Below are 22,747 nucleotides of genomic sequence, written 5' to 3' on the forward strand. Positions count from 1 at the left end.
GAGGGACCCGTTGAGCTCACAGCATGAAACTGACAGCCTAAGTATTAAATTTGATAGGCCATAACAGTAAAATATATCGATAAGCAAGAAGTCCTTTATTGGGATACTTTGTGAATTACGGTCACAAAACGTGGCGGGGAAGTCTGAATGGATTTCGTTGGACTGGGTATGGTTTTTCCCAGCGTGAGTTCAGGAAACGTGGACCAACTTTATTGTAATTTGCCATGGTCTTACACCAACAGGTCCGGACTGCCAAAAGGTGGTTATACACACGTCGAATGATCGTGAGAAAGTTGTGGTAATTCTCGCCCGTACAATGCAGAGGGGTGCAGCCGTGAATTCATTCAGCTTGTTCCCGGAAACATAACGCGAGTCTGAAATTATGGCTAGCGTAGCATGAAAACGCGTTGGCTCATATGATGTATAAAATAAATATCAAAGTACATGTAGTGATTTCCGATCATTGCGTACTCTATTAAAATATAAACCAAATCTTTACAAATCCTAAATAGAATTCTGATAGAAATCCCTCATAAAAATGCTGCATAGTTCTTTTTTCTATTTTTTTAGAATAAAATTTTTTTTAAAAACATATTACACCAGAGGTTCCACAGTTTCAATTTTTTAACATTTTGTAAACTGTAGGTAGGTTTTCTTGCGGACTTTTAAGCCTCTCCACTCATCCTAGAAAAGTTTTACGGATATATTGATAACATCTCGGCGAGCACATTTATGTATAGTCTGGCCAACATATCGACCCCGACACCTTCCTCCGTTAATAAAGCAGGTTCAATACATTATAGAGACACGTCTATTAATTACTACATGACATGTGGTCATCACAACCTTTGAAATCCAACCTAACTCGGTCCGTATTGACTTGGACGGATTTTGGTCCATAAAGCGATTCAGTGATGGATTAAGGGATGGGAAGACAATTAAGGTTACTGATAGAGACGGCAGGAGGTTATTATGAGGTATAATATTCACAATGCAGTCAGAAACGGCTAAAATTTGCCTTTTAAAAAAGACTTAAATCATAATTTCCATTCATCCTAAATTAGTTTTTCGGGGACCAAATCACAACCAGACTGCAGGGATGAGTTCACTTTAAGGCCCGATTCCACTAGAACAGTGGTTAGCCATCGCGGTTCACCGCTTACACAGAAGTTTGGGTGTTAAATACCGCTGCGTGGACGATTATGACGATGAATTTCTATGAAATCATGCAGACTGGGCGGTGTGACAGAAATCACGTCCAGGCCAATATTTCGCAAGCTCTATGCATCACGCGGGTGTTTTTAACACGCCGCACCTCCTCGACACACACAACCACACCCCAGAGACAATGACACCGGTAAATGATGTTGGAATCCTATAGTGTGACGGCCAGATTGATTCAGCATCGATTACTGTTTGTTAATGAATGGATTATTAGCCGCGATCGATGCCCATTGATTGGATGACCAATACGGAAGTATCGCTGTCGTCTGCTCAGGCCACGCCATTTTGTTCTTGGAAAACATGCGGGGCTGGGGTGGATATTGAAACCGTCCCTTATCTTTGGATTCACGAATAGTTTCTGACCTTAAATGTCTCTTGTTTCATAGTAAATTCACCAATTTTCTAGAATAATAATTAACCGACAACTTTACCAAATTACTCCCTCGTTACAAAACATATGTTTATAATTTCGTTCAAGTATTTACGTAGGCAGGATTTGGAAATAATTTTGCTGGAATTATCCAATCAAAACTGCCGAATTCCGCATCCTCAGCGTTGTAATTTGTAACGAACCAATCAGCAGGTTCTAATTGGAGGTTGGTCACAGGTAGTTTTTAGTTTTGAAATCGCCGATATCCGAAAACAGAATATGACCAAAATAGAACTCGTTGATTGGCTCATTCAAATGAGAAAGCTGGGGATGCAGAATGCGGCACTTTTGATTGGACAATTAGCTGGAGATAATCAGAAATTTCTGGATGCATTTTAGAAGTGATCCAAAAAGAATGTAACCAAAAAATAAATGTCATGTCCTGAGATATATTGATGAGCAAATAACATGGTAGCAGGTGATTGAATCCATATCCGCGCAGACGACATTTGTTTTGGTTGTGTGTTTCTGAATCAGCTGAGCAGATTATTGACAACTGTAACTTGTCAACATGACCGAGTATTTTCGATACTGATACCGTGCCCTTTCTGATATGATAGGGCCCACTCTAGTGCTGCTCTTAAATTCAAAATGGCCGTCAAAATAAAAGTGCCCCCAAATTTGTTGTTCCAGTAGGTTCAGATTCAATTTGATTCCATCGAGCGATCTTTTTCAGCAATAATGCTGTTAACCTGGTCGTGGTATAAGCCCCCCCCCCCCCCCCCCCCCCAGGGTCACCAAAAGAAACATGCGAAATCTGGCCGATTATCTGACTGATGGAGGTGAAAATATCTGTCATGTGACACGTAAAGTACGATCCAAGATGGCTGGTCCTGAGTGGATGACCCAGACAAGACCCCCGGTTAGACATGGGTTTGTTTTCTCGAGTTGTTTACAGTCAAAATTAATAACAATAGCCTTAATTTCGGCCCCTTTTAAAACTAACTGACTGTTTACAAGTTTTCGTTGAACAAACCCACGGCGGTGGCAAAGCTTGCTTTTGAAATCTGTAATGTTGATGACAGTTTGATGAATGATTCCGTTGTTTTCTCATCGGCGGGTTGGCCCTTCGCAGCACGGGGTGTGAGCCATGAGATCATGGGCCACTGATTGTGTTTATGAAGCCAAACAAAGTTGTTTTTACATAACTATATCTTGTTATCGCGCGCGTAGGTGAGACAAACCGCCTACAGGACTGTAATGTTCTGTCAAGTCAAAAAGAGCCGCAAAACGTCCCAGTCAATCTACAGAACTCTAGAGACCTTTGACAAAAGATATCACAATTGGAGTGGTTAATTCGGTAAAACATATCATTAACCACTTAAATTAATGACCAAGTTTACACCCCTTAAACACACGTTATTAGTGTTCATTCGAATCTTGCCCAACACTTGTCATTATTCAATTAAATAATAGTTCACTTAACCAAACATGTTATTTTACAACACTACATTTCAACTAATGTCTTTTAGAAGTTGGCCCTCAGAATCATCAGATTTTGGTTTATTTGGGTCTCGCGGACTTAGGCATACCTGGGATGTTGACAGTTTCAGCAACTGGCTCACCTTCGTTGACCCGCCCGTGACCGAATCTTCAGCAGACGACACACGACATTGTCTCCAACACGTTTGACAATAGAGCCGCTTATAGCAACAAGCATCAAATTAAATCGAAATCAGAATGTTACATTAACAGAAATTACCCTTTATAAATCTGAATGCTGATTCAAACTAAGGATGAAGCAACTCTGGTGGTCCGGGTACCCAGTGGGGATGCCAGTGCCTTTTGTAGCAGGCGTCACAGCTCACGCCCCTGGCCATCCCGTTTGGTCCAGGAGCTGTTGGAGGTCGTACGAGGCGAGATGGCTTTCTTCTCTCCTTCTTGAGCGAGAGCTGACCCGCAGTGCCCTCGCAGAGAGTCCCCCAATGCCGGCCCAGCCAGGAGAATACCATGCGATTGTATGGCGAATCCACCACGTCAACAATGGCTCCCTTGGAGGCCAATCTCCACTCGGATGCTGAGGAACAAATCTGCCCAAGAGTGTATATTTTTGGTCACCAATTCGAACATGTTTATGGTTGTTCACCCAGCACGTCATGGGTGTTTTTGGTCCGTTTTCTCATTTTCCTTGTAAATCAATTTAATTAATGACCGTGCCTGTTTAATCTGATTTGATCGCTTGAGTTAGTCGCTTCTGTACCCCATTGAGGCTGTGCATGGGTTCGAGGGAGCGTTGGCAACCCAGACCACACGAGAGAACCCGAGAAGAGGCGTAGAATTGTGAGAAATAATGTACGTTCAAAGTACATGCCAATGCACAATAGGCCAAACACTGCAGGCTTCCGGGCATATTTCTTTCATATCAAAATAACAGCACAGCTTTCTTGATGAAATTACACTGAAAAACGTCGTCAAATCAATTTAATCAAACTTCGGACATAGAATAATCTGCATGCATCTTCAACTGGAGGGTAAGGTTTTCGTTGTGATGCCAAATCTCCGTGCACACCATTTTTGACAGTAGCAAACAAGCCCATGCTTCTGAAACTGAAAGTGATATTTCCTGGCTTTTGTGGCGTGATGTTTCGCTGATGATTATGATCAAGACTAATAGTGACACTCCTAAATTGACCACTTTTGAATCGCAGACGTCGATCTTTCGGAGAACGAGTCGCGCGTCCTCGGTTCAAGGAAAGTTCTAAATCATCGCTTTTGACATAAAAAAAATCCATGTCATTATTGTCAAAAGTTGCATTCTTGGTTTTTGTCTGTTAGTGTGATATTCTCGACACAGTTTCACGCAGTCATAATACTCTTATTTTGTGGCGATGTTTGATACTGACAGGACAAATTCATTGAGTGAAACATCCACTTGCTGGGACATCCGCCAGCCAAGCGCAACAGTGGAAGTCAATGGCGGACAATGGTGCTCACTGTCGGAAGGTGCCACTACATGGTCCGGAGGAAACCGCATATATCCCGTCTACAGACACTTCCAATTGTCCTCGAGTATCTTGTATAAAAGGGAAGATGGGCTTGGCGTGTCATCTCGGGTGATAGACAGCCGGTGACAGGTCCCACGCTGTCAAAATGAGCAGTGTCCTGCAGTAAAAAGTCACATTCTCTTTTTCGCCATCGGTCAGACGCCATTTTTGTTGACCGGACGCGCGAAAGGATCACGTGACACATAACGTCATCCGGATATCTCCGTCTGAAGAGTTTTCATGAGTCTAAATCGCATCGTTTTATTTTCATTCTTTGAAACGGCTCCACTCTTGACACACGAGTTGACCGTGGAGACATGTGCTGCCCCCTAGAGACTTTTTAACAAAATTCATTACAAACATGTATCACTTCGTTGAGATGACGTTATCAAGATTCACCCAGTCTCTTCAATAAACATACGAATATCTGCTTGCAGAGCCCGCTATTGACCGCATTTGAAATTTCCAAATATTGACGCATTTTTTCGTCCAAAGTTGAAGAAAGCTAAAATCGCCGACGGCTAATTTATCTTTTTTTCATCATGTTTTACAACTGTACAAGACTGATCAAGCACGCAAGTCGAAACCTCCAAGGAAATTCCTGCAAGTCAAGTCGTTGGTCAATCCGGTCAGGAATGTGGATCGATTCCTTCGCCTGTCAACTTAACTCGCCGCCGACAATGCCTAACAAAACATACATAGACTTAATCACCAATCGAACCACTTCAAGTGGCCTTTGTCACACAACAAGGGCATATATTGGCTATAAATACTACAGTTGTTCCTCCCGCAAGCGTTACGGAACCACTTGGCAGCCGGTTGCACAATCTTGAGGATTTGAAACCACATTATGAAACCATTTTTCCTTCTTTTCTTTTGAAATCTTGCATCATGCGTATGAAGAGGCATAGTGTGGGAGGAAAATATGTCCTTAGATTGACTGACCGGGAACAATGGATTTATGCGTTTTTTTATAATAGATCCATACATTAATGCGTCGCCATATAAAAGAGTTGAACAGTCTTTCCAGGTTGGATATTGAAAACTGCTACACTGCATGTTTAACAGGAATCTAAGACTTGATCATTGTCCGTCTCTGCGATCATAGTTGACATGCCCCAGTTGTCCCTTTAGACTATTTCACCAGTCTCCTCCATTCAGTAGAGCGGAGGGTCGAGGTACCCTGGACTATAAGGGAAAGCTCGGTTGTGGTACCACGGACTAATATATATACCGGTGAAAGATCGCGGCACTGCTACCCGAATCGGTCTTTGATTATCAAGTCGTAGAAATTAACTTGACAAACTTTTAGTCATTCACATGGGTGAATTGTCTCGATGCAGCTTGATGAAGTTATAGTTTTGGTTCCATTTTTTTTTCCCACCGAATTCTGATATTATTTTATATAACATTGAACATGGCCGCCTAACTCGGATGGTTACCTCCTGCAGCTATGGAAGGAGAGCTCCGCGCACTTGCCCGACTCGAATTCCAACAGGACTTCTGCCGTATTAGAGCCATCTTTGTACAAAAAGGTCCGACCCCGAAAATAATTAAATTAGGAATTTTAACGCGATTCTTCGCAATATTAACGCCATTCTTCTTGAGCTTAAAAACATTAGTCAATACTTTAAACGCCTTAGAACGAGTCTTAAAATGCATCCCTTTTTTGGTAAATATTTTCTCCTTAACACTAGAAAATAATCATGCAGTTTTTTAACAATGAGATTTAAATGGAGATCAATCGGTTGTGGGCGATATCTCCACTTTTGCGCATTCCTAAATAATTTTGAAATATGTCTGGCAGAAGATTATCGTATTTATTTCAAATGCTTGTTAGTTTTCAGTTATTTCTGTGCAAAGAAATTCGATTTAATAGTCTTAATTGAGAGCAACATGGATCAAACGCGTGGATTCTAAGCTAATATTTACTTTAATCAGATTATCGGTTGTCTAGGCCTCTAAGAATTTGTCGATTGTGTCCCAAAGGGCCTAAGTCACCCAAGAATGTTTATACAGAGGCATCGAGTAATCGTGTTTGCAAAGAAATTATAACAGTCCTTGATAATATTCGGTTTCATGGTATTAATTAGGCTGTAAATATCCAAATAAATCCAGAGATTTCAAGACAAATCGCCATCTCCAAAACATTACGGTATTTCGCCATGTTGGGACCATGCAGATGGCGCCATTTTGAAAAGTGCGTGCATGGTGGACGCCGCCCTACGACTGTCGCAAATTCCAGATAAAGAACAAAAATACCTGTTACGCGGAACTTGCGCAGTTACCGATGCTAGTATTTTTGATGGCTTAAATGTTATTAATCCTGTAATATCAGCAGTTAATACAGTTTTGTAAGATCCTCTAATGATTTGCTGGTTGGTAATTACATAAGAAGAGGAATCAGCGTTCATGCGTTTGGAGTTAATTTATGATGGGCTTTAAAATACAAACACCAGTAAACAGTTTAGACACAAACGCCCATCTAGTTTCGTCGATTAGAACAACAAGCGATTTGAACAATGTCCAATCATTCCGTCCAGGGGTCCTTGGGACTTGTGCCAAGATTTCGTTCCATATTTTTTTCACAAAATCATTGCAATATCGCAGTCAGCGGACGAGGTTTGTTGTCGAGGTTGGTTGGTCCACATGCGATATTTCCCAAACAGCTCTTGTACACCTCGTTAAACCTGATGCGAGGCGGTTTTTGGAGAAGTCTCGGTCCTGTTGGAAAATAGTTTTGTCTGGAAAACTAACCTATCTCATGCCCAAGTTGTCCATTTAAGGAAACTTTGACCGCCTTCAAATAGAGTCAGGGCAAAGGCATATTAATCAAAGCTGTTGATCACTACTCGTGAGCAGGAAACCAGTAAGCTCATAGGGTCCAACCAGGCGTGTGGACGTATTAGGCCTAAACGTTACCAATTATATACGTACAAGGCCTTGTTCTTGTAAAAATGTCAAAATAATGCAGTCGATGGTAGAAAGGAAAGCAGTTGATGGTAGAAAGGTAAAGCAGATGATGGTAGAAAGGAAAGCAGTTGATGGTAGAAAGGTAAAGCAGATGATGGTAGAAAGGAATGCAGTTGATGGTAGAAAGGTAAAGCAGTTGATGGTAGAAAGGTAAAGCAGATGATGGTAGAAAAGAAAGCAGTTGATGGTAGAAAGGTAAAGCAGATGATGGTAGAAAGGAAAGCAGTTGATGGTAGAAAGGTAAAGCAGATGATGGTAGAAAGGAATGCAGTTCATGGTAGAAAGGAAAGCAGTCGATGGTAGAAAAGAAAGCAGTTGATGGTAGAAAGGTAAAGCAGATGATGGTAGAAAGGTAAAGCAGATGATGGTAGAAAGGAAAGCAGTCGATGGTAGAAAGGAAAACAGTCGATGGTAGAAAGGAAAGCAGTCGATGGTAGAAAGGAATGCAGTCGATGGTAGAAAGGAAAGCAGTCGATGGTAGAAAGGAAAGCAGTCGATGGTAGAAAGGAATGCAGTCGATGGTGGAAAGGAAAGCAGTCGATGGTAGAAAGGAAAGCAGTTCATGGTAGAAAGGAAAGCAGTCGATGGTAGAAAGGTAAAGCAGATGATGGTAGAAAGGAAAGCAGTCGATGGTAGAAAGGTAAAGCAGATGATGGTAGAAAGGTAAAGCAGTCGATGGTAGAAAGGTAAAGCAGATGATGGTAGAAAGGAAAGCAGTTGATGATTGAAAGAAAAGGATTTGATGGTAGAAAGGAAATAGCGGCGTTATATTAGCAAAGGGCGTGTCCACAAGTTCAAACATAGATCGATCTCGACCTACTCAAATTGATTTCTAATCCAACAGGTGAAAGGGATTTGCTTAACCAGCATTTCCGATTCTTTGACCTCAAAGAGGTGTCGTCCGAAATCTTGCTAATCTTTAAAATACTGAAATGAAGTCTCTAACGTTAAACAACGAAGCGTATATTATTAATTTTGTAAACAATATCGGGTGATTAATTCGCTCCGTTTGATGACGTACCGCTAATTGGCTCTGACAGTTCTCCGCACCTTCTCCTCATTACGGAAATATTCTTAATTCACCTTCTTAAGAAATCTATTTTATTCTTACTTCCAGAGAGTGATTATCACGCGGGGCTTTCACGCCAATCTTGGCAACATAAACTGGCTCCACACACCCGTATAAACGTTAGATTGTCAAACTTACTTCAAAGTAAACCCATTGTTCGCTGTTGGTCCACTGCTTGACTTTGGCTAATTTAACTCTCAAAGAATTAGTTTAAACAATGTGTTTATATCAGTCTCACTCTCCAAGGGGCCTAAATTCTACCTTCGGTTGTGTTTTTCGTATAGCATAAAGTCCAAATCATAATCAATCCTACACTGTTGATCCAGTTAAAGATCCGATATTATGGTTATTATTACAGTTAAAATATATAAGTTGCCGCGTCGCCTGAGGCCGAGGAGAGCAAATTTGGCGTTTATTTCTGATCGACACTCAAAATGTTTTTCCTATTGAGCATATTTATTGAAGTACATGTACGAGTGTAGCAGTCCTGATAATCCCCCCCCCCCTGGATCATGTCCCTATAGCCTGGTGTCAGATTAAGGCATGGGCCTAAAGAGACTCATTACCTTCATTAGCTCCGAGGGCGTGGGTGATCCTTAATCCGGGGTCCGGATGCTGATGATGCTAATACTATGTTTGGGCAAAATCTGTTTTTAAGAATCAAATATACCAATTCCAGTTGCCTTATGAAGGGACCTACCAAGCCCAACGGAACGAATCTGATCTTTGTGACGTTTCATACACATAGGCCAATGTTTAAAATGGCTAAAACTCTACTCAAAACCAGGCCCTGTCTCTTCGAGATTATCCCCTTAGATTAGGGGATTAATAATAACCTGGCACCCTTTGTAGACCACGGGCTGGGCCTGTACCTCGGCCTAATCTAAACCTGGCCCTAAGGCCCAAAGCCCCCAGCTAATGACCACATGCCTCGCTGACTATCAGAAAAAATTAAATCAGACTTATATTTCCGAAAACAATTATTCAAAGCTAAAGTTTAAAGACCATAACAGGTTATTCGTTGCGTGATTGATTCCGGTTCTGTTTCTGGATTCCGTAACTCACGCACCTTAAATATGTTTTCTTGGCACACGTACGCGCTCACAAGACTAAAATCCTTGTCCTCTGGGGCACACTTTACTGTTACGAGCGCCACCTTTCCAAATATCTATAAACGAGAAAATAGGCCTACGGCATCAATGTTCGTACCAGATATATCATGGCGTTAAGTCTTAACTCTGGCATTCTAACCCAGTGTCACTTCACCGCTTCCGGTGCGCAATATAACAAAGATGGCCGCGAAGCCAAAAAAATCAAGTAACCACAAATATTTTCAACAATAAAACGGTTCATTGGTAGTTATATTGTTATTATTACAAGTCAAGTGGTTTAAGAGAGTTTCAAGACGTCTTTGTCGGTGAGGCCCTGTCCGTCTTTTTACGACCGTGGGAGACCGCCGCGAATTCTCGTCGCGGTCTCTGGGCCCCTGCTGAGCACGCCACAGCAAAACCGACCCGCACTGGTTGTCGAAACACGTTCGTTGAAGTCCTCTCGGCGCGGTGCACCCCTGCAGAGAGAGGAATTCGTCCCTTTCCATTGATTTCCAATTAAATGGAATTTAGAATGAAAGTTAAAGCTAAGGCTGACGTTAAATAGTAACTGTTTGACGGGCAACCAAACCGAAAATCCAGAGATGGACGGAGCCGTCCAAGCGGGAAACCTATCAAAGCTGCGATTCGGCCGGCGACGGACTTGTGATGATATATACGAGCCTTGCGTCGACGCGGTTCAAATAGCGGCATGATGAAAGTAGATTGTGCCAGACCAAATTGTCACATAGGGCTCCTTTTGTTAATGTAAAGGAAGATTGTCGATCGGGGTATTGATATCAGTAGTCTTTCTTCATTCAGTTGCTACAATAGCAACTTATAACACGTTTCTTTCCCATTGTTTCAGTATATTAGCTTTTCCCATACATATATCAATGACATAAACTAAGTGGGCGTGAATTTGTGTGTCCAATCACTCCATTCTAGGATTTTAACACAAACAATCAATTTGGAAACATAAACGACTCGTTATAGACTATCGTGTGGGTTTCTTGTTTCTATCGGTGAGCTGACACGGCAGACCACAACAAACGCCTCCGCCGCGGCTCTCACGACCCAATCGTGCAAAGCCTGGCGGGTGTGAGAAATTCCCCAAAAATAACACTTCCTTGTTTTCCCAACATTACACGTCCACAACTGAGAAGACAATGACTTGTCTTTCTAATACATTTAGAAGTCACAAAAAGTGTTTTCGCTCGCTTACTCGTGTAAACATATTAATGCCTTGACCACAGTGATGACAATGGGTTAATCGCCTTGTTGTTATTTTTGCTGACGCGTTTGAGCAAACGTCTTGTAGTTGTTGAATTGGTGTGTCAAGAACGGGACTGTGGACACTCACAGAAAAACAAACACACCACCAACACGATTTTGACTTATCATGTTTTTATAAATAACCTCAACATCATTCTCGCGGCTTTTTAAATAAACCGCCGCTCACAACAAAATGTTTTAAATACCTAGCACAGTTTTTCTCACGATTTTTGCTCAGTATAGTGTATTTAATGCATAACTTTCTCTTTTAAGTCATTTATGTACGCAACTTGTTATCTTAATACAGACAGGCAAGGTATTCGGCACTTATGTTCCAACCTTTATAGTCATTTAGTTAATACTCTGGCTGTTGGTCTATCTGTCTCTTCTAAATCTAAGCGAAACGATACAAATATTTAGTAGGCCCTATTTCAATTGTTGTCAAAATACTGCTTTAACAACCTGTTGTTTTTTAATTATATCATTATTGCTTTGCCCTATATTCAGCGGGGTGTTGGAAATCTGTCACTTGGTAGTGAAATGTTTGAAAACATTTAGAAACGCATTTTGTAAAGACACTGTTCTTTTGCAATGATATGTAAACCTTGTTCAGTTCGTTCAAAAAATGGAAACAATGTAATTAAAACATGGATTTCCACAAAAAAGAGTGGGAACCGGTGTGACAGCGGATATAGTCCCCCTGGGGTCATAGTCCGGTAGCATTGTATTTGATCAATTAAGCAGCATGATCTATTGTACCGCTAACCCTAACCAAAACATTTAGCAATGCGGGCTATTGTTACACGGACTATCAGCCCTAGGACTACTATCCCTTGCACACCGGCCAAGGCAACTATAATTTATTGCTGGCTAAGGGCCTCAATCAACGTGGCAACCACACAAAATATTCTCAACGAATTCGCAATCATGGTGATGAATTCACAATCATGGTGATGAATTCACAATCATGGTGATGAATTCACAATCATGGTGATGAATTCACAATCATGGTGATGAATTCACAATCATGGTGATCTGAAGCTTGTGTGAAATAAAAATGTCGCTCTATTTCACATAAGGTTCATATTGCCATTGTCTAGCTATTAGACGGCAAGAAAATCTCCACCCAAACATGAAAACCTCTGTGGTTCAACGGTTAGAATGCTGGACTTACGCCCGGTGGTCACGGGTTCGACTCCCCGTTTATCCATAAAAAAATTTTTCTTCATTTACTTTTTTTATTCATTCACGTATATACATATATAGTATTATTATTATTATCAATATCATTTTTATCATGAAAACCCCTGAACCGGAACTTTACACACTCAAGCACACACTGATTTCAGACTGCAACGAAGATCTCATCAAAACTGAATGTAACTGTAGAATTTCCTAGACAAGTCCAAAACCACCTCACAACACTTGCGGAAATCGTTATTGGTGATCAGCATTTTAGTCTGTTGCTTCATGAGGAGGTGCATGGAGGCGAATAGGTGCATTTTCCTCCTGGTCACCTAAATCCTACACCCAAGTTTCCCTCTAAATCACAGTGAGCTTCATCGTATCCCCACCCACTTTTGACTTCTTGAACTGTGCCGTCGATAGATTGCTGAAGTCAAAGTGCTGTGTGAGCCAGTGTTTACCACAATACATGTATGAAGTGCGTGTTTTCAACACTGTATCGATGCGTTACAAACAAGGGATGTTATCTTTTTGGCCTCAAATTAAAGGTACACAATCTTCTTGCTATCAGTGCTTTCCAAAGCAAAACTGTGGGTTATTTCCGGTAAATTTTTCAATCAGAGGTGTCGAACTCTGCTTCCCCTGCAAATAGCATTCCGCGATAATGAGGTCACTGCAGCTGCTGCCCTCTATTTCCCCATCGCTGAATTACAGGCAATGTCGGACAAACATGCGGTTTCGTAATGGATTCAGGCTTTCTAACTAGGGCAGTTAGATTCAATCTGGCACATGTCCGAGTGTTGGAAATACTACATAATTGTTCTGAATATTTCTCTCTCTGACTCTTTGGTATCATTTATGCTAAAAACAATGCAGGGTCAAAGATAACTGACTTTGAAATAAGCTCAAATGCGTAGAAATAAGTGGCGATGTCCGACTGTCACGTGACTAAAACGTCATCAATATCTTATTCAAATGACCTTGTGAGCTATAAATAGTAACGTCGCGGAATGCTATACATGTAATATTGAGAGATATAGCGCATTAGACCGGCCTGGCCCGTCCGACGACAAGAGGATGGACAGCGGACCGAAGCCTATTTCAATGGGCTGATGGTGCATGTATTTCAGGGAAAGCTATGGGGCGGGGGAGGGGGTAATACAAAATGCTCATAGCTTGGCATCGGACTTTATAATGAAAGGACTAATTCATAAAGTTACTGCTCGAGAAGCGGCTAAACATGGAGCAGTAACGGCTGCAGCGGAAATGATTTTCATCTCAACAACCAATTTTTTATAGATTTTGCTTCGAGAAGCCTTTAAGAAATCAGTCTGAGATGGAATGATACACCAGTTAATGGTCCCTTCAAATGGCTGTGACGAAACATTGCAACCTAGACGATATTGTTCACGCTTCGTCGCGAAACATTAAATATGAGTTAATGCTCTGTGATTCATTGCTGGCTGTAAATAATGCTATCAAACAGGGCATGGCTGATGCCTTGTTAGTCGTGAAAAACTCTGCAAACACTCCGTAAATATTGAAAGGTTCGGTGGGCAAAGTGGGCAGTCGGACTAATCAAGTTACGACACACGGGATGATTTGATTAAGTAGGCCTTAAAAATCGATTACAAGTACATGTAAATGTACATGTACTAGTATGTGCATTCTGTGTGATCAACAAATTCAGGTTTCCCCGAAGTTTAGTCAGTGATGCTGGTAGTCCTATGTCAAAGGCAGCGTCACTCATTTTACTCATTGGCTCCAAACTTTTAACTATTAATAGTTCCTTAATTCTGTAACAAGGATACCCCTCAATGATGATAGCCGCGGATGCTACACTACACGATCTTCGTTTTTTATTTGACCTACATTTCAAGGTCACCGAGATCTCGGCCGCTTTCGGCTCCAATCCTAATAGTCAGTTTACGACGTTGGATTTATATCAACAATCTCAACACACGTGAGATAGTTTGAAGCCCCGTCTCGGTGTGACGTTTTTTCTGATGCATGTCACATCCTTGACCCAGTGAAGCCGTGTCAAGTTCAGGTTTTTTTAAACGCTGTTTCGTGAAAAGAGAAACTTATTCTTTAAATCGGTTATTTGAGATATCAAAATAGGCTTGAAGGACGCCGTATGAACGTCATCCATCATCGAATTACGAAGGAGTCCATATCAGTCTTTGCTATAACTACAATACCATATTTGGCGATCTTGGATTGATTTCAAATTTTAAGGAAGCTTGCCTCATAGTATTTGCTCGGTCGTTCCCCTTTGACGAGAATCTTCTTAACGTATCATGTATTACCACTACGTCAGTCGATGCTATTTTGGTGGTTCGTCATTCAGTTAACTTGGCTTAATTCGCTACAATCAAATTAGAGTGGCGGCTGAGAATGGATGGGTAAGCCTACTACAGGTGTAACCTTTGACTGAACCCCACACTCGCTTTCAAATGAATGAAAAGTGGCAGATCAGGGCGTTTAAGACGATAAACAGCTTACTTATGGTGGTAAAAAATGATCTCTCCATTGACATCATAGTTTCGGATCATTTTGAGCCTGGCATGACATTTAGGGCATGCGTCGGAGGGAGTAGAAATAGAAGAAGCCAGCTTTCGACCATGACCTTTTGAATTCTCAAACTAAATTTAGCATCATTTTGCCGTCTAGACCACGCAAACTGAGGCTTAAATTGCTGCGTTTCTAAACTTTGAAGCAATCAGTCTTGATAAGTAATAATCTACACCATGCTTACACGTTATGGAATCAAAATATATCAAAAAATCTAAAACTGAATTGCCTTCAAACTTTTAGCTATGACAATCACATTTCAAGTTCCGATGCCTTATTCGTGGAAGGACTAATCTTCTAAATCGCCCTTTAAAATGGCAACATATTGGGGGTTCTTTGTGAGGATAAGTGTGGCAAAGAGGCATGTTCAAAGAGGGAGTATCACGCCCAGTTCTGTGACCCCTGCGCGGGTGAGGCGGACTGAGTTGACGTCTCGCAAATTGCCGTTTCCGCGATTGCACTAAGCCTCGGATGTATAAACAACAATGGCGGAATCGGCCTCAGATTACACTCCGGACGGATGCAGTAGACCGGCCTCGTTCCTCAACATAAGGATACCAAATTAGGGTGACACAATTGACTGCCCAGGGAGTCTAACTCAATGGGCGTGACCTCTTCCCAGCGGTCAATACGCTTCCCCACTTCCGGAATGGTGCAGCCATTTTGAATTTTGCTAATCAAGTAATCCCCATGTCAGGTACGGAGACTGTGATGGGGTTGGCTCCCTGATACGAAAGTTAAGTCAGCTCATCTTTCAGAGAGATGAATCAAAGTTTGCCGCTCACAATGTTACGCATATATATTCAAAAAATTCTTTCAGTCTTTTTTCAATCAAAAATCTTTTTCAAAATATTTAGTTTATTCATTTTTGTGAGTCGAGGTCATTCGATCGCTGAAACTCACTAATAAAACTGCCAAAAGGCGGTTTCGTATCTACAGCGACTCGGGGCAAAGGTTAAAGTTGCTCTTTTGTCTTGTACGATTCCAAGAAAAACGGCCCAATATCGTCTGCCGGAGACATTTCTTACAAATCTCACATATTCTCGCGCAATAACTCATTGTCTCGGACCATCATACGGCACGATATCGTACTCGTCACAAATTGAATGGTTTTAGTAGCTCTGGCCAGACACAGTTAAGACGTCCATTAGCCACGGTTACGAGGGGGATCACGTGGTCCAAGTGTCGGCTGCTTCCAGTTTCAGGAAAAGTGACTTAACATTTGCCCCATTGAAGGAAGCGACCAACGACACATTTTACCCGCCTAGAATAATGAAGGATTATGCAGATAAAAATGTTTTTTAATTTGATAAAAAAGGTCCAACTGGTCATAAATCAAACCAAACTGATGACAAAAAAGAGGCTGATGTCGTCACGAAATCTTTGTCTATGGATAAAAACGCTTGTTTCGACCATTGCTTGCTGTGGGATGAAAGAATTGTCAAAGTGCTTAAAAAAGAAAATGAATTTCATATGCCTATCAATTCTTAGAAGAATGCATTAGATGTAAGATTTCGTCGTCCCCGGCCTCCCTTACTCTGCCCACCTGCTCTGCAGTAGACATTGCTGAAGGTGGCCGTCAGTAATTCGTATTCTCTCCTTCACGACATCGTCGGAGACTTTGACCCGTCAGCATGCGGATCAACAGACGACATTGTTGGCGCACGTGACAATGTGATAATGGCGGCGAGACGCTGACCGCCGGGCGCCAAGACGGTCACTATCTTGCTGCCCTGGCAAGCTTTATTTGCCATAAACGTAATTGAAGACGCCATTCTTGCGGTGGCGAGACAAGCGGTAAATTGTCTCATGGTGTCTGAAATATTGATTCGAATTGTTGCAACGTATGGACGGCTGTCAATAGATCATGAGGTGGACAGATTCCAGGAGTGCCGTCATAGTTGATGACGTGTCAGGGAGCCATCGGACATCATTGATGAAACCATGTATAGCTAGCCATTTGCTGCGGAGCACAAGACCGCCAGTTCACGTTTGATCTTTCTATTCAACACGGTGACATTGAGGCAATGATGACAAATATTGGCTTTTAAAATGGGGGCTGAAAAATATGGTGTATCAGAACATCATCGATTCCAATATAGTTTTCAGGTTTATTAACAAAATCGAATTCTATCACACCAAAGTTTGCATTTATCACAGAATCAGCTATTTTTACGGCATTTAAACAGGCGACAGGAGGACATAATTGTCAAAAAAGGCTATTGATTATCAAGAGTGTTAAGCATATGCGTAGGCATTACTATCACTAATCTTCTCATTAGGCAATCGAAGATACTCGCGGGTCCGTTGACATGTTGTGATAATATCAGTGATTGAGCGGAATCCGATTCAATGTAAGGTTTTAATTGTTTCAGTAGCACAGGCGGCTTCTTATTACACAACCTCCAGGGCGCGTATTGATTGATTTTAAACACGAATCCTTTCAAAGTGCATATACAGCCGACCACCCGGTTGCCTCCGGTGGTTTGCTTGTCTTCCTTATGCATGGTCGGAAGCTGAAGGTCTGTGTCATTTAAAGAAACAATTATATTGTGATCCGAAACGGGATCCCTTGCTGTGTATTGTCAATGGTTAAAAATTAATTATTGATATCTGCAAAAACATAACATCCAATCTTTGATTGAGCACACCGGTCACTTCTACTGCGTATGCCACAGTATTAAAAGCGCTGCTCGGGCAATCGAACACACAATATGGTTTCGTCTTACTGAAATTTTCATTAAAACCTGATCGATAATGCCTAGAACTAGTTCTCAGGTCCACCTGTCTGGTGACAGATGTTGGACAAATATTCGTCCAGACATTGCATAGTGTATTCGTTATCGATAACACGGATGACGTAGTGATATCTGGCATTATTCAGCTACTGGTTGACTGAATCTGGGCGAGCAGCTTTGGGATCAGGTGGTTCTGTGAAAGAGGACTTTGCTCCATTCTCCATTCTCCATTGGCATAGACTTTTCCTTTCCGTGACTATATGCTTGACGCTCATCTTAACCAACATCAAACGTGCTTCCCATCGAGCTCGTTCTAAAGTGTAAGACAGAAGTTAGGCTACAAATTGAAATATGCATCATTATTTCCACTGAGATACATCAACTTTTAACATGTAACGATCTTACATGTCACTCTTTACGCTTCCACACAAAATCAAATCGGCATCAAGTCTCAAATCGGCATTCTAGTGTTGAACAAGGTAAGTTTTTTCCTAACCGAGATTTTCGATAACATTCAGGCCAACCTTTCCCTCTTCTTCGTAAATATAAGGGAGTGGTAATTAGTATTTCAAAATGACACGAAATGTTGTACGTCCAGGGATATTTGGTGACAAACCTCAACTTCTCCTCAACAAGTCACCCACTTATACCCTACTCTTCATTTGTCCGGGTGTACCGTGGCAAAAATAACACTCCTATATAGTTTGTCAACAAAAATCAAGTGTTGAGTATTATAACCACAAACAACTCTGATAAAATACCTCTCATTTCATATAAGGTACCACTCGCAACTAAGTCATCTTCTAAACTTAGGTTTTTACGAGGAATTGTAAAAATCCTTAAAAAATTCGTCGATAAAGTACAGTATGTTGCATACATCGTATTTCGTCGTTCGTAGCTCTTCGTAAGGCTTGCGAAACCTTTACCATCCAAGTATAATGATGACAAATACCGTATTTATGATTTGTGATATTTGAATATTAGCGCAGTGCGCCTAAATACGCAAATAGATATTTGCATGTCGTATTTCTTCGTTAGTACGGTATTAGGTTTGTGAAACCTGCCTTTCACTGATGAAACACTCGCAATCGTCTTTCAGCATGAATACCAAAGCATTGATGTCGTGTATCCCCGGCCCAAGATATGGAAAACTATTCCTTGCATCCGCAGTGATCGTCCTTGTCAACATTGTACTATTTTCGACCACAGACATCGTGACATTTTTCCGAAGACAGACTGAACGCGTTTACAAGGTTGGACAGCGTGATGAGAAGGTGGCCTGTGTAGCGGTCGAACAGGAACTTTGGCCTTCAGACAAGTATAAGTTGTTTAGGGATTACTACCGTGATATCCCAAAAACGAAATGCGCGGAAGAAGAAAACTGGGTCAAAATCGATCACGGCGTTTTCAGCATTACGCAATCGGCGAAAGCGAAGTACAGGAACATTACATGTGATTTGGCACCACTTATTAGGGGAAAGGATGACTTCCACTACCGCACAGGTGTCCGTTTTCGCATTAAGGATGGCGCGGACGTACAACATATAGGTTCGAAAGTGAATTGTTCATCTGGCGGAGCTCGATACGCAAACTATCATCTAACTGTACCGCCGTCAGAACGGCTGATGCGGCGCGCTGAAGAATTCGAACTTCCAGAGGGGGCTTTAGGAATGAATGTTATAATGTTTGGGTTCGATTCCGTCTCACGGATGGCGTGGCAGCGAAAGCTGCCTAAGTCGTATGCCTACATGATGAAGGTCTTGAAATGTACTGTACTTGAGAATTTCAATATTGTTGGGGACGGAACAATAGCCGCATTGCTACCAATGTTAACGGGAAAGGAGGAGGATGAGCTACCTGATGTACGAAGGGGACATACAAAGAATACATTAGATGATTTCCCATGGATTTGGAACGAATATAAGAAGGCTGGCTATGTTACTCAGTTTACTGAGGATGGGAGAACTTGGCAATGGAGAATGAATGGACTAAAAAATCATCCAACTGACTACACTAATTTACATTTTTACCGAATAATGAATGATCATTATGATGAATTTAAAAAGTTCTGTTTGGGATCTGAATATAGACACAGTGTGATGTTTAACTGGGTGTCGGAGTTTCTTCGTATGTTCAAGCACGGCAGGACATTTTCGTTTGGGATTCATGCAGAGTTGAGTCACGACGGCATTAAATATCTAAATATTGCCGACGATGAGTTTAAAGGCTGGCTTGAATATCTGTATAGAAAGGGATACCTTGACAATACGGTTCTGATTTTGATGGCCGACCACGGCGCACGGTTTAGTCGTGAGTTGAGGGAAACAATTGAGGGTAAGAGGGAGGAACGAAATCCCTTCTTCTCATTCCGGCTTCCCCATTGGTTCAAACGAAGATATCCTCGTGCTTTCGAAAATCTCCAGATTAACTCAAAGCGCCTTGTCACACCATTTGATATCCATGAGACATTTCGTCACATTTTGAATTTTCGCAATGTTCCCGTTGGCAATATCTCCATGAGGGGCATAAGCATATTTTCAGAAATTCCGGTGTGGAGGACATGTGCTACTGCAAGTATCAAACCTCACTATTGTAACTGTTTGAACTGGAAGACGATCGCCACGAACTCTTCGGCAGTCAAGGCGGCTGGAAAGGCCTTTATCGACTTCGTGAATGCTCTGATGGAGAGCAAAAAGGATCAGTGCCATATGTTAGAAATAGATGAGATCATTAGGAGCGTTGCCTTCTCCCGTGGAAAGGAATACCTGGAGAAGACACACGCTGAGTTAATGTTGTATCAACTGACCATTCATACCAAGCCTGGTGGCGGCCACTTTGAGGCAACAATTACGCACAACCTAAAAACGAATACATTTACGGTACAGGAGCGTGAAATTAGCCGAACTAATATGTACGGGGACGCGCCTAGTTGCATTTATTACTCGTTTCCACGTATTGCAGCCTACTGTGTGTGCAAAAAACCTGGGCGGATCCGGGATTTAAAGGATCATAAGGTTTCCAAATGATGTATGTTAGGGCTAAAAACTAATTCTTTAACTCAAGAGGTAAATGGGCTCAACATTAAGGAACTTCAACTTCAAAACAAAAACGGTATCACGACAGCATGGGTTGCAGTCTATTCTGTTATTTTGAATGTGTAATATCAACGGTTTGGGTTATCATGTATTTGGGGGAACTTTTGGCTCCGTACTATTGGGTGTTAATAATTCCGCCCAAACACGTCTGAAACACCCATGCAATTTTCACCTCTGACGCAACGGAAATAGGGCCGCCGATCGTCCAATATGGCTGCCATGCAAGGCAGCCATTTTGTAACCTTGATTATCTCTACTGCGGATCTCACGGGTCCATTCTAACCTGTTGGAGCTATTTTTACAGAATTTCTCAATTGAAAATTGTGGTGATTCTCTCTTCATTCAGCTTTTCGCTACACACGTTTTTTACGATTTTCCGACAAAAACCACTAGAGCCGTAACCTAAAATACTTCGGCGATATAAGTATGCCTATATTCAGATTCTTACCAATTAGTTAGAAGTGCCCTCTTATTTATAATTTCATTAGCAGTTATAAATATCAAATCGGAAGAGATTTTTATATTTAGCGTAGTGTCAAATCGGATTTTGATGTCTTTGCAATTTGACGTACCTCCTCCCACGGAACAGTCTTGTCGCTTGGCGACTGTGGGACGAAAAATATAATACCACAATTAGTAAATTACTCCACGAACCCTTTTTTTAATTACAACAATGCCCCCTACTTTTTTTCGACGAATTATAGGCTCATTTCGCGAGTTAAGGCTTTGGCCAATGTTGATGATCACCAAATAGTCGTTCTGATCTATTGATCATTGGCGGTTGATCAATTGAAATACTTTCAGATATTTTACCACCAGAAACCAACAGTACAAAATGTGGTAAATATTGGAGCAGGCGCCATTGACAAATTTACATCCTTCCATTCGTGACGTCAGCGCTGTTATGACATCACTTCCGTAAACAAGAGGGCAAATATTAAAGAGAAATTCACCACCAAGAATCCGGCTAGGAGTATTTTTGGTTTTGTGAGATTATTTTTGGAAGTTAGCAAATTTGAGTCAATCTGGAGTACGTCTGCTGTTTTTATTTTGAGTAGACCGTGGTGTGGGCGTGTGTGTTGGTGTGGGCGCTTTATTGACCGGACAAGTCCCTGGTGTATGGATAAGTTACAAGTAATTTCCGATTGCAGAAAGCAAAGGGCAAAAGGTGTGACGCTTATGACCTGGTTTTCAGGACAGCCGCCTAACGAAAGGAACGTATGGCCGAACTACAGTAATAAGCTAGCTGGGTTTCACCGACGTTGACACAAGGTGTTTTTTCCTCGAATCGTTTGGCGAAAAGAACTCGAATGTGGGTTCTATAGAGGCCATGCCACTATAGCAATAGCACAGAAAAAAGTGAGAATCTTTTGTTCCCCGGACATTCTATCCTAGGACATTTCAGACTTCTACACCATTGTAACGTTTTTGTGTTTCGTTTCAGACTGCATGCCATTCCCTCAATGTTTCGGCGCGCGCTGAACGACAGACTGACACGTTTGCCCCGTTTTTCCCCTTTGAAAGATCATGGCCTGTCTAGGTGTCTATTGTACGGAAACACTGAAATATGGAGACCCCAAAAACGTTACACCAGCGGTGAATGGGGAGCGTCGTAATCAGTCTCTGAATGCCGCCAAATTGTCTCCAGGCGACCAGACGCCAGACGACGACATCATATAACCGATAGACCAAGTTTTATGGTTGTTACACTGCACGAATACCACTGATAGAATATATACAAATTACGAAAAGGCACCAATAAAACTCAGACCAGAAGAGAATGACCCATATTGCAACGACGACTGCGGAAGGCGCGTCCTTCTATCGGCACCAGTTTTACTACGCATTTCGAGGATTCGTGAAGCCTAATTATTGGTCTGTTCCAGGAACTGGCCGAGGTTAGCTCAAGGGTCCATCAGTTACTTGATCGATGCGAGAGACGGCGGATTTTATAGAAGCTGGTAGAGCATGGTAACACAAAGATCAGAAGCAATGGTTGCTTGCTTTGTCCAGTTGTCCTCGACGGTTGTCCTCTGTGTGGATGTCCTTGGAAGACTTCGGCAGCTGCTTCTTCCTGAAGCTTTCATTTTCCCTGAACTTGGAGGAATTATT

At 41.8% G+C, this 22,747-nt stretch overlaps 1 protein-coding gene across 1 annotated transcript; it reads left to right on the top strand.

Moving 5' to 3' along the window:
* The first annotated feature begins 17,731 nt into the window (after positions 1-17,731).
* On the top strand, positions 17,732-22,134 carry LOC135491316 (uncharacterized). Its single transcript, XM_064777096.1, has 3 exons — positions 17,732-18,019; positions 18,640-20,567; positions 22,080-22,134. The coding sequence occupies exon 2, from the start codon at positions 18,641-18,643 to the stop codon at positions 20,564-20,566; it is 1,926 nt and encodes a 641-aa protein (XP_064633166.1). The 5' UTR covers positions 17,732-18,019; position 18,640; the 3' UTR covers position 20,567; positions 22,080-22,134.
* Positions 22,135-22,747: the final 613 nt, after the last annotated feature.

The sequence above is a fragment of the Lineus longissimus genome, chromosome 7, assembly GCF_910592395.1.
Source record: "Lineus longissimus chromosome 7, tnLinLong1.2, whole genome shotgun sequence".
Lineage (NCBI taxonomy): Eukaryota > Metazoa > Nemertea > Pilidiophora > Heteronemertea > Lineidae > Lineus > Lineus longissimus.

Coding starts and splice junctions, on each gene's coding strand:
- LOC135491316 (XM_064777096.1), top strand. CDS start 18,641: ATGAATACCAAAGCATTGATGTCGTGTATCCCCGGCCCAAGATATGGA.